Source organism: Pangasianodon hypophthalmus, chromosome 27 (assembly GCF_027358585.1).
Source record: "Pangasianodon hypophthalmus isolate fPanHyp1 chromosome 27, fPanHyp1.pri, whole genome shotgun sequence".
Lineage (NCBI taxonomy): Eukaryota > Metazoa > Chordata > Actinopteri > Siluriformes > Pangasiidae > Pangasianodon > Pangasianodon hypophthalmus.
Genome location: NC_069736.1, coordinates 18363949 through 18376448, shown reverse-complemented (window position 1 = coordinate 18376448; position 12500 = coordinate 18363949). Strand labels below are relative to the sequence as shown.

Below are 12500 nucleotides of genomic sequence, written 5' to 3'. Positions count from 1 at the left end.
GTTTGTGTGTTTGTGTGTGTGTGTGTGTGTGTGCGTATGTGTGTGTGTGTGTGTGTGTGTGTAGGTTCTCGGGTGTTGATTTTCAGTCAGATGACGCGTGTGCTGGACATTCTGGAGGATTACTGCATGTGGAGAGGATACGAGTACTGCAGACTGGACGGAAACACGCCACACGAGGACCGACAGGTACACACTCGATTCATTCTTTTAGCCAATCGCAGCCCTCTGATGTCATCAGTGTGCGCCTTTAACTCCTTCCACGTGAAAACTCCCCACCGTGCGCTTCGTTCTGCTTCCAGTCGGGAAACTAACATGTAGCTCTTCCATGTAACGCTTCGGCTCATACAGTTAAGCACAACTGTTTTAATTACAGTGTTAGCTAAACCCTGTGTAGCTCCGCCTCCAAACTTTAACCCACTACGATATTAAAAATAATGAGTGTATTTGAGAGTTAGAGATTCAGCTAGCTAGCTAATTATCGTAAGTACAGGATTAGCACAGCTACCGTAAAACCCCTAATAGACATGCGAAGTACAACCAGGATAAAGCACGAATTATGACATACGCATCACTTTAATTGCGATTAATAAATAATTGTGTGAATTATGTAAATGTATGTGTGTCTGTGTGTGTGTGTGTGTCTGTGTGTGTGTGTGTGTGTGTGTGTGTGTGTGTGTGCGCTGCAGCAAGCGATCGAAATGTACAACGCTTCAGACAGCACGAAGTTTATCTTCATGTTGAGCACTCGCGCAGGAGGACTCGGGATCAATCTGGCAACCGCCGATGTCGTCATACTGTACGATTCGGACTGGAACCCGCAAGTCGACCTGCAGGCGATGGTGAGAAACACACACACACACACAGACACACACACACACACACACACACACACACACAGACACACACGCAGACACACAAGTTTAATAGAAAGTACACCTTGTATGTCCAGTAACACATCGGATCAACAGGGACAGAGTTTCTCTGAAGGGTTTTCTGTCTCACACACACACTCACTCACACACACACACGCTCACACACACACTCTCACACTCACACACACACATACACACACATTGATACAGTGTGTATTTGTGTTGTTGGATGTAGGATCGCGCTCACAGGATCGGTCAGAAGAAGCCAGTCCGAGTGTTTCGACTCATCACGGAGAACACGGTGGAGGAACGGATCGTCGAGAGAGCGGAGATGAAGCTACGTCTCGACTCCATAGTCATCCAGCAAGGTATACACACACACACGCACACACGCACACACACAAACACATACACACACGCACACACGCACACACACACACACACACAAACATTTATATTGTAGCAGCAGGGTTTGGGGAATGGTGCAGATTTTTGGAAAAACACTCAACTAATAAGAAAATGTTCATCAAAATCTAAAGACATTTATATTATTACGTTAAAAAGTATGGATATTAAGATGTAAAGGTGTGTGTGTGTGTGTGTGTGTGTCAGGGCGTTTAATTGAGCAGCAGAATAAACTGGGGAAGGACGAGATGCTGCAGATGATCAGACACGGAGCGACGCACGTCTTCGCCTCCAAAGACAGCGAGCTGACGGACGAGGACATCGACACCATCCTGGAGAGAGGAGCCAAAAAGGTAAAACGTTTACGTAGTGCGAAGCGTTAAACACGTTAAATACGATAAACTCAAACATACAGCCGAAAAAACATGATAAAATTCTGCACCCAGCACTATAAGAGTTGTCTTGATGGGCGTGGCCTAATATTCTAATGAGCTTGTTTTTGGCGTCCAGACAGCGGAGATGAACGAGAGGATGCAGAAGCTGGGCGAGAGCTCACTGAGAAACTTCACCATGGATACGGGCACCACGGAAACCAGCCTGTACAACTTCGAGGGTGAGGATTACAGAGAGAAGCAGAAGGTGAGGCATTGGGGGCGGAGACTGTGCTCCTATTGGTTACAGGGGCATTGGGGGCGGAGACTGTGCTCCTATTGGTTACAGGGGCATTGGGGGTGGAGACTGTGTTCCTATTGGTTACAGGGGCATTAGGGGCGGGAACTGTGCTCCTGTTGGTTACAGGGGCATTAGGGGCGGGAACTGTGCTCCTATTGGTTACAGGGGCATTGGGGCCGGGAACTGTGCTCCTATTGGTTACAGGGGCATTAGGGGCGGGAACTGTGCTCCTATTGGTTACAGGGGCATTAGGGGCGGGAACTGTGCTCCTATTGGTTACAGGGGGATTGGGGGCGGGAACTGTGCTCCTATTGGTTACAGGGGCATTAGGGGCGGGAACTGTGCTCCTATTGGTTACAGGGGCATTAGGGGCAGGAACTGTGCTCCTATTGGTTACAGGGGCATTAGGGGCGGGAACTGTGTTCCTATTGGTTACAGGGGCATTAGGGGCAGGAACTGTGCTCCTATTGGTTACAGGGGCATTAGGGGCGGGAACTGTGCTCCTATTGGTTACAGGGGCATTGGGGGCGGGAACTGTGTTGAGTTCCTGTTGGTGCTGAACTTTATCACGTATTGAAATTCATCCAGCTGGAACTTTTGGTACTAGAGCAGTGGCTGATGGGAAAAACACGTCGCTAGTGTTCTACTGCTAAAAGTTTTTGTACTTTATGTGAAGGAGTAAGACCCTGTTCTCTTGTAGGAAACTTTGTGTGTTTGTGTGTGTGTGTGTGTGTGTGCATGTGTGTGTGTGTGTGTGTGTTGTAGATGAATATGATGGAGTGGATCGAGCCTCCTAAGAGAGAGAGAAAAGCAAACTATGCTGTGGATGCTTATTTCAGGGAGGCGCTCCGAGTCAGCGAGCCCAGAGCTCCAAAGGTATACACACACACACACACACACACAGACACACACAGACACACACACACACACACACACGCACACACACACAGACACACACACGCATACACACACACACACACACACACACACACACACAGACACACACACGCACACACACACAGACAGACACACACACACAGACAGACACACACACACACACAGACACACACACACACACACAGACACACGCACACACAGACACACACACATGCACACACACAGATACACACACACGCGTACACATGCATACACACTAAATGTACCTGCATGTATAGGGGAAATTCGAATAAAACACAACAAGAAGTGTATGCGTGTGTGTGTGTGTGTGTGTGTGTGTGTCTGTGTGTGTGTGTGTGTGTGTGTGTTTTAGGCTCCTCGTCCTCCTAAGCAGCCTAATATTCAGGATTTTCAGTTTTTCCCTCCACGTCTGTTTGAGCTGCTGGAGATGGAGATACTGCATTACAGGAAGACCATTGGATACAAGGTACACACACACACACACACACGAACACACACACGCACACACACACATGCACACACACACACACGAACACACACACACACGCGCACACGCACACAACAACACACGCACACACACACGAACACACACACACACACACGAACACACACACACACACGCACACACACACATGCACACACACACACACGAACACACACACACACACACACACACACGAACACACACACACACGCGCACACGCACACACACACGCACACACACACGAACACACTCCGCTGTTGAATATCACAGGATGCTGAATCTTGTATAATTTTTCGGTTCTGCATAGAATGATTGTCGTGTTCTAGAACATTTGGCCAGTTCTAGAGTGCCTGATGTGTTCTAGAAGGTTTGGTCTCTTCTCGTATGATTAGTGGATTCTATAATATTTGGCCCGTTCTGGAATGATTGATGTGTTCTAGAATGTGTGGCCTGTTCAAGAATGATTCGTAGCAACTCATTTTCGTGATTGTATAGTAAGGCGTGATATATACATACGTGTGTCTGTGTGTGTGTGTTTGTGCGCGTGTGTGTGTGTTTGTGCGTGTGTTTGTGTGTTTGTGCTTGTGTGTGTTTGTGTGTGTTTGTGTATGTGTTTGTGTGTATGTGTGTGTGTGCGTGTGTTTGTGCGTGTGTGCTTGGGTGTGTGTGTGCGTGTTTGTGGGCATGTGTGTGTGTGTGTGTGCGTGTGTGTGTGCGTGTTTGTGGGCATGTGTGTGTGTGTGTGTGTGTGTGTGCGTGTTTGTGGGCATGTGTGTGTTTGTGTGTGTGCTTGTGCTTGTGGGCATGTGTGTGTTTGTGTGTGTGCTTGTGCTTGTGTGTGTGTTTGTGCGTGTGTTTGTGCGTGTGTGTGTGTTTGTGCGTGTGTTTGCGTGTGTGTGTGCGTGTGTTTGTGCGTGTATGTGTGTGTGTGTGTGTGTGTGTGTGTGTGTGTGTGTGTGTGCAGGTTCCGAGGGCCTCTGACATCCCGAACGCAGCTCAGGTGCAGAAGGAGGAACAGAAGAAGATCGATGAAGCAGAACCTCTCACACCTGAGGAGACCGAGGAGAAAGAGAGACTGCTCACACAGGTGCGTGTGTACACACACACACACACACACACACACACACACACACACATACACACACACACTAGAACTCACTGTAATGTGTGTGTGTGTGTGTGTGTGTTTTAGGGTTTTACGAGCTGGAACAAGCGAGACTTTAACCAGTTCATCAAAGCGAATGAAAAATACGGCCGAGACGACATAGACAGCATCGCCCGCGAGGTGGAGGGCAAAACACCTGAGGAGGTCATCGAATATTCAGGTACACACACATACACACACACACACACACCACACACACACACAAACACACACACGCACATTTTCTGTCCTTTATTTCCATGTTATTACTTCTTTCATTTAACAAAAGCTTAAACACTTGCTTATATTTTACTCAATTAATTAAAAGTGGTTTGGTGTAAAAAAGTGAAAATCTATTTAAGTTTTTTTTTCGTGTGTGTGTGTGTGTGTGTGTGTGTGTGTGTGTGTGTGTAGCTGTGTTCTGGGAGCGCTGTAATGAACTGCAGGACATTGAGAAGATCATGGCTCAGATCGAGAGAGGAGAAGCTCGAATCCAGAGACGCATCAGCATTAAAAAAGCCCTTGATGTGAAGGTCAGATTAAAACACACACCGTTACTACATCACTATACTGTAAACATTACTCTACATTACTCCTTATTACTCCTTACAGTATCACTGTACTAAACATTACTCCTTACAGTATCACTGTACTAAACATTACTCCTTACAGTATCACTGTACTAAACATTACTCCTTATTACTCCTTACAGTATCACTGTACTAAACATTACTCCTTATTACTCCTCACAGTATCACTGTACTAAACATTACTCCTTATTATTTCTTACAGTATCACTGTACTAAACATTACTCCTTATTACTACTTATTACTCCTTACAGTATCACTGTACTAAACATTACTCCTTACAGTATCACTGTACTAAACATTACTCTTTATTACTCCTTACAGTATCACTGTACTAAACATTACTCCTTATTACTCCTCACAGTATCACTGTACTAAACATTACTCCTTATTACTCCTCACAGTATCACTGTACTAAACATTACTCCTTATTACTACTTATTACTCCTTACAGTATCACTGTACTAAACATTTCTCCTTATTACTCCTTATTACTCCTTACAGTATCACTGTACTAAACATTACTCCTTACAGTATCACTGTACTAAACATTACTCCTTACAGTATCACTGTACTAAACATTACTCCTTATTACTCCTTATTACTCCTTACAGTATCACTGTACTAAACATTACTCCTTACAGTATCACTGTACTAAACATTACTCCTTACAGTATCACTGTACTAAACATTACTCCTTATTACTCCTTACAGTATCACTGTACTAAACATTACTTCTTATTACTCCTTACAGTATCACTGTACTAAACATTACTCCTTATTACTCCTTACAGTATCACTGTACTAAACATTACTCCTTATTACTCCTTACAGTATCACTGTACTAAACATTACTCCTTATTACTCCTTACAGTATCACTGTACTAAACATTACTCCTTATTACTCCTTACAGTATCACTGTACTAAACATTACTCCTTATTACTCCTTACAGTATCACTGTACTAAACATTACTCCTTATTACTCCTTACAGTATCACTGTACTAAACATTACTCCTTATTACTCCTTACAGTATCACTGTACTAAACATTACTCCTTACAGTATCACTGTACTAAACATTACTCCTTACAGTATCACTGTACTAAACATTACTCCTTATTACTCCTTACAGTATCACTGTACTAAACATTACTTCTTATTACTCCTTACAGTATCACTGTACTAAACATTACTCCTTATTACTCCTTACAGTATCACTGTACTAAACATTACTCCTTATTACTCCTTACAGTATCACTGTACTAAACATTACTCCTTACAGTATCACTGTACTAAACATTACTCCTTATTACTCCTTATTACTCCTTACAGTATCACTGTACTAAACATTACTCCTTACAGTATCACTGTACTAAACATTACTCCTTATTACTCCTTACAGTATCACTGTACTAAACATTACTTCTTATTACTCCTTACAGTATCACTGTACTAAACATTACTCCTTATTACTCCTTACAGTATCACTGTACTAAACATTACTCCTTATTACTCCTTACAGTATCACTGTACTAAACATTACTCCTTATTACTCCTTACAGTATCACTGTACTAAACATTACTCCTTATTACTCCTTACAGTATCACTGTACTAAACATTACTCCTTATTACTCCTTACAGTATCACTGTACTAAACATTACTCCTTATTACTCCTTACAGTATCACTGTACTAAACATTACTCCTTATTACTCCTTACAGTATCACTGTACTAAACATTACTCCTTACAGTATCACTGTACTAAACATTACTCCTTACAGTATCACTGTACTAAACATTACTCCTTATTACTCCTTACAGTATCACTGTACTAAACATTACTTCTTATTACTCCTTACAGTATCACTGTACTAAACATTACTCCTTATTACTCCTTACAGTATCACTGTACTAAACATTACTCCTTATTACTCCTTACAGTATCACTGTACTAAACATTACTCCTTACAGTATCACTGTACTAAACATTACTCCTTATTACTCCTTATTACTCCTTACAGTATCACTGTACTAAACATTACTCCTTACAGTATCACTGTACTAAACATTACTCCTTATTACTCCTTACAGTATCACTGTACTAAACATTACTTCTTATTACTCCTTACAGTATCACTGTACTAAACATTACTCCTTATTACTCCTTACAGTATCACTGTACTAAACATTACTCCTTATTACTCCTTACAGTATCACTGTACTAAACATTACTCCTTATTACTCCTTACAGTATCACTGTACTAAACATTACTCCTTACAGTATCACTGTACTAAACATTACTCCTTATTACTCCTTACAGTATCACTGTACTAAACATTACTCTTTATTACTCCTTACAGTATCAATGTACTAAACATTACTCTACATTACTCCTCATTACTCCTTACAGTATCACTGCACTAAACATTACTCCTCACAGTATCACTGTACTAAACATTACTCCTTATTACTCCTTACAGTATCACTGTACTAAACATTACTCCTTATTACTCCTTACAGTATCACTGCACTAAACATTACTCCTTATTACTCTTTACAGTATCACTGCACTAAACATTACTCCTTACAGTATCACTGTACTAAACATTACTCCTTATTACTCCTTACAGTATCACTGTACTAAACATTACTCCTTATTACTCCTTACAGTATCACTGTACTAAACATTACTCCTTATTACTACTTTCAGTATCACTGTACTCTACAGTAAACTTTTATACCATTTGTAATACGATTAAAGAGTTTTGCGCCTCTATGGATTATTACTACATACTTAATGAGCTGTAAAGTCTGCTTTTCAAAATATTTATATCTGACCAAACTGTGTTTTATTAAGAGTAATAATCACTACATTTCAGTATCACTCAGTATTTATTACTGCTTAAAGATCTAGTCTCACCACTACATTAAAGTCTATCATAATATAGTTTTAATGACTTTTACTTTAAAATATGTTTACCTGTTGATTACTATAGTTAGATTTAATTTTATTTATTACTACATTAAAGTCTAATGTAATGCAATTTTAATGATGTTTAGGTTCAATGTTTTTAAAGCAGCATTTAGGAGTAATGTTATTTACTATTACTTTAAAATGGATACATCAATTTATCTAAAGGAAAATGACTAAATATTAAATTTAATGCATCGTTCTCAGTAACAGTAGGTTTTAAATCTAGGCTTAATGTAATTTAATTTCATATATGTATGAATATTAATGAAGTATATGATCTGATCGAACAGAAAACATTTCCTAACCTACTGTATTGTAATTAATAGTAGTGTGTGTGTGTGTGTGTGTGTGTGGTGTTTGTGTGTGTGTGGTGTGTGTGTAGATCGCACGCTATAAAGCTCCGTTCCACCAGTTGCGTATCCAGTACGGCACTAATAAAGGGAAGAACTACACGGAGGAGGAGGATCGCTTTCTGATCTGCATGCTGCACAAGATGGGCTTCGATAAGGAGAACGTGTACGAGGAGCTGCGGCAGTGTGTGAGGAACACACCCCAGTTCCGCTTCGACTGGTTCATCAAGTCCAGGACGGCCATGGTCAGTGTGTGTGTGTGTGTGTGTGTGTGTGTGTGAATATGACCTGTGCCAATAATCAGTACCTGTGTGTTCTATTGAACAGAAAGCTGCCTACGTAAGCGTCATTTACACTTACACTATATTCATTTGTTTAGTTGTTTATTGTGTGTGTGTATGCGTGCGTGCGTGTGTGTGTGTGTGTGTGTGTGTGTGTGTGTGTGTGTTTCTCAGGAGCTTCAGAGACGCTGTAACACACTCATCTCTCTGATCGAGAAAGAAAACACGGAGATCGAGGAGAAAGAAAAAGCGGAGAAAAAGAAAAGAGCTCCCAAAGGACAATCAGTAACGTTTCCTTCTCTTCTCTTCTTTTCTTTTCTTTTCTTTTCTCTTCTCTTCCCTCAACTTCTCTTCTCTTCTTCTCTTCCCTCAACTTCTCTTCTCTTCTTCTGTTCACTCAACTTCTCTTCTCTTCTTTTCTCTTCTCTTTTCTTATTTTCTCTTCCCTTCCCTCAACTTCTCTTCTCTTGACTTCTTTTCTCTTATCTTCTCTTCCCTTCCCTCAACTTCTCTTCTCTTGACTTCTTTTCTCTTATCTTCTCTTCTTTTCCACTTTCTTTTGTTTCTCCTTCTTTTCTCTTTTTTGTTCTCTAAATACATATATAATGTATGTGTATATTATTAGCATGTTGTATGTACTGTATATAACATACAAATATTATTATTTTGTTTGATTGTCTCCCTCTCTCCTTCTTGCTCTCTTTCCATCTTTCCCTCTGTCCCTCTCTCCATCTCGGCCTCTCCTTCTCTTTCTTTGTCCCTGTCTCCTTCTCTCCCTTTCTCCCTCTGTCCCTCTCTCCTTCATTCCCTCTCTTTCTCCCTCTGTCCCTCTCTCCCTCTCTTTCTTCCTCTCTCCCTTTCGCCCTCTCTGCGTCTCTCCCTCTTTCCCTCACTCCCTCTTTTTCTCCCTCTCTCTGTCTCCCCCTTTCTCAACCTCTCCTTCACTCCCTCACTCTCCCTCTCTTTCTCCCTCTTTCCCTCTCTTTCTCTCTCTCCCCTTCACACCCTCTCTTTCTCCGACTCTCCCTCTCTCTCCCTCTGTCCCTGTCTCCTTCACTCCCTCTCTTTCTCCCTCTGTCCCTCTCTCCCTCTCTTTCTCCCACTCTCCCTCTCTCTCCCTCTGTCCCTCTCTCCTTCTCTCCTTCTCTTTCTCCCTCTCTCCCTCTCTTTCTCTCTCTCTCCTTCACTCCCTCTCTTTCTCCCTCTGTCCCTCTCTCCCTCTCTTTCTCCCACTCTCCCTCTCTACCTCACTTCCTCTGTTTCTCCCTCTGTCCCTCTCTCTCTCCCTCTCTCTCTCTCCCTCACTCCCTCTCTTTCTCCCTCTCTTTCTCTCTCTCCCCTTCACACCCTCTCTTTCTTCCACTCTCCCTCTCTCTCCCTCTGTCCCTCTCTCCTTCACTCCCTCTCTTTCTCCCTCTGTCCCTCTCTCCCTCTCTTTCTTCCACTCTCCCTCTCTCTCTGCCTCTGTCCCTCTCTCCCTCTCTTTCCCTCTCTCTCTCTCTCCCTTTCTTTTTGCAGGCCCACAAGCGTAAAGCCGAAGCCTCATCTGACAGGAAGGAGAAGAAGTCGAAGACCTGATTTGGGGATTTTCTTTTTTTCTCTCTCAGTAACGGAGTACGAAGTTTCGTCGCACAGCAGCTACACGCAGAAATCTAACGTGATATTCAGTGAAGTTCGGCGTTATCTCTGAAGCACAGGAGAAAAATGTACCAAAAAAACCAGAATCATTTCGTTACGAGTCGTTTTTCTCGTCTTTCTCTTTACACACATTCGATGCGCTTTTTTGAGAGTTGAAATCACGATTTATTTATTGCATGCTGAAATGCAATTCCAGGTTTTTTGTTTAATTATATATTCTTTTATCTGTTTTTATACAATACAGTATTTTTCTCACGTGCTCTGCTTTGGCTTTATAAGCTCCTCAGTGATTGGGGATAATTTTTCTTAATCGCTCAGTTATCTGTGTGGGTCAGTTTCATTTTAATAAAAAATTCCTACGTTTTATTTCACACAGTGTTTTATGCTCGAGTTTTACTTAAACAAGCTTCTCACAACTAAAACATAATTTGTTATGTGTCCTCTGAAGTGCTGATATAGTTTTATTTTTTACATTTTAAATAAGCAGGAAGTAGTCGCATTGTTAGCTAAAATAGATCTCAAGTTATAAACATGAACCTGATTTTATAGTGTTTATATTTTTTCTTAATAAAAACTACGAAATGTCGCCAAATTCGCACTTGCACTAGCGTGATAATTACGTAGCTATCGAGTACCAAGCTAATGAATATCTTTCTGTTTGGATCTAAAAATACTGTATAAAAACCTTTAAATACCAAACATCTCTATCAAGCGTTCTTTATCCTTCTGGAGAAATATTGTAGCTAGCAATGAGACTGTTTTCTGGGAAAAAAAAACAAAAAAACACAAACAACAAAAGTTATAATCGTTTCTGATCCTTTTATTTTTCCCTGAGACGTTTAGCGTAACTAAAACGACTTCACTCTTAAAGATCATTTACGTTACTGTTCAGCATTAATCCAGATTATGTTCATCTTTATATACGTCTGAGTTCAGTGTTATTAAAAAAGAATCCTAAATGATATTTTTGACGTGTTTTCTTTCCTGTATATGTGTGTGTGTGTGTGTGTGTTTGCAGTTAATGTTAGCATTAGCATTAATTGTACCTGTACTGCTGTTTCTATTCATTTGTGTTTCATAGAAATTTTGATTTTGTGCATAAATTAAACAGAAAAGCCAGAAATTTGAGAAAAAAAAGAAAATCAAACAAACAAACAAACAAAAACAACCCCTTACGTATTGGCTAGCTAATGTGACAAACTAGCTAGCTAACATGAACTATCCTTTATTATCATTGATTGCGTTTATGCTGTGAAAAAAAAATCTTTAAAAGAAATGCTGTGTGTAAATTTGAGATCTGTGAATTCCACGTCGCATTTTTTCATTTCAGTTAGTTTCTGTGCTAATTCTGCGCTAGCATGTTAGCTATGCTCTGCTCATGTTGAATACGGTAGCGTTAAGCTAACAAAGTGTTGCTAACCCTAGTCATAAACTGACTTTTAAAGCAGGAAACTTTAGTGGTTTTGTAAGAAATTAGTCCATAAAAACAACAAACAACAACAACAACAAAAAATATCAGTGTAAGTGTTTTTCCACAGCGTGTTTATTGCGTGTTCCAGTTTATACGCTTTCTCACGACGCCATTTTGGAAGTGCTGATGAAAACGCAGCGATCTCGCTGTTCTGATGGAAAGGGATCGCTGTAGTACCACGTTCTGGACTCATGGGAGCGCTGTGGTTCCACGAATCATTAGTTTCATTATTCCATGCTGCCCTTTGCACCTCTCTTTTATTTTTTCGTCATTTCATTTTTCTCCTCTAAATAAACTCGTGTAAATTACAGAGGATGATGGTTTTGTGCATCACTTTCCTAAATGGGCTTAAAACAGCCAAAATATTCAGCACTTAAAACAACATTCACCCAAATAACGTCTCATTAAAGTTTAACTAGTGATATTAAATATTATTTCATCATCATCTTCATCATCTTCATTTCTGTCTATAAACACAACAGCACATTTTGAGCATCAGTGCTCTTTTTAACGTTCCTCTCTCCGCGACTTCACTGTGTGTCTGATTTTTAAACCATTTAAACCCTTTAAACCGTTATAAATAATAGTTTAGTGTGTTTTTAAATCGTAAAATTGCCCAGGAACATCTCAACACCTTTAACATCATTAAATGCATATTGAATATTCATAAATATGCAAATCAGAAGCCCATATTTGGAA

The 12500-nt window shown here is 40.7% G+C and overlaps 1 protein-coding gene across 2 annotated transcripts in view; it reads left to right on the top strand.

Moving 5' to 3' along the window:
- The window catches only part of smarca1 (SWI/SNF related, matrix associated, actin dependent regulator of chromatin, subfamily a, member 1), a 22651-nt gene extending 11359 nt beyond the window's left edge, over positions 1 to 11292 (top strand). For both annotated transcript variants that reach the window (XM_053230570.1, XM_053230571.1), the window contains exons 12-24: positions 65 to 186; positions 687 to 839; positions 1108 to 1240; positions 1485 to 1630; positions 1788 to 1916; positions 2715 to 2825; positions 3220 to 3333; positions 4316 to 4438; positions 4544 to 4676; positions 4910 to 5028; positions 8444 to 8656; positions 8867 to 8977; positions 10211 to 11292. In XM_053230570.1, coding sequence (XP_053086545.1) covers positions 65 to 186; positions 687 to 839; positions 1108 to 1240; positions 1485 to 1630; positions 1788 to 1916; positions 2715 to 2825; positions 3220 to 3333; positions 4316 to 4438; positions 4544 to 4676; positions 4910 to 5028; positions 8444 to 8656; positions 8867 to 8977; positions 10211 to 10270 — 1667 coding nt within the window. In that variant the 3' untranslated portion in view covers positions 10271 to 11292. The remainder of the gene's footprint in view (positions 1 to 64; positions 187 to 686; positions 840 to 1107; positions 1241 to 1484; positions 1631 to 1787; positions 1917 to 2714; positions 2826 to 3219; positions 3334 to 4315; positions 4439 to 4543; positions 4677 to 4909; positions 5029 to 8443; positions 8657 to 8866; positions 8978 to 10210) is intronic.
- Positions 11293 to 12500: the final 1208 nt, after the last annotated feature.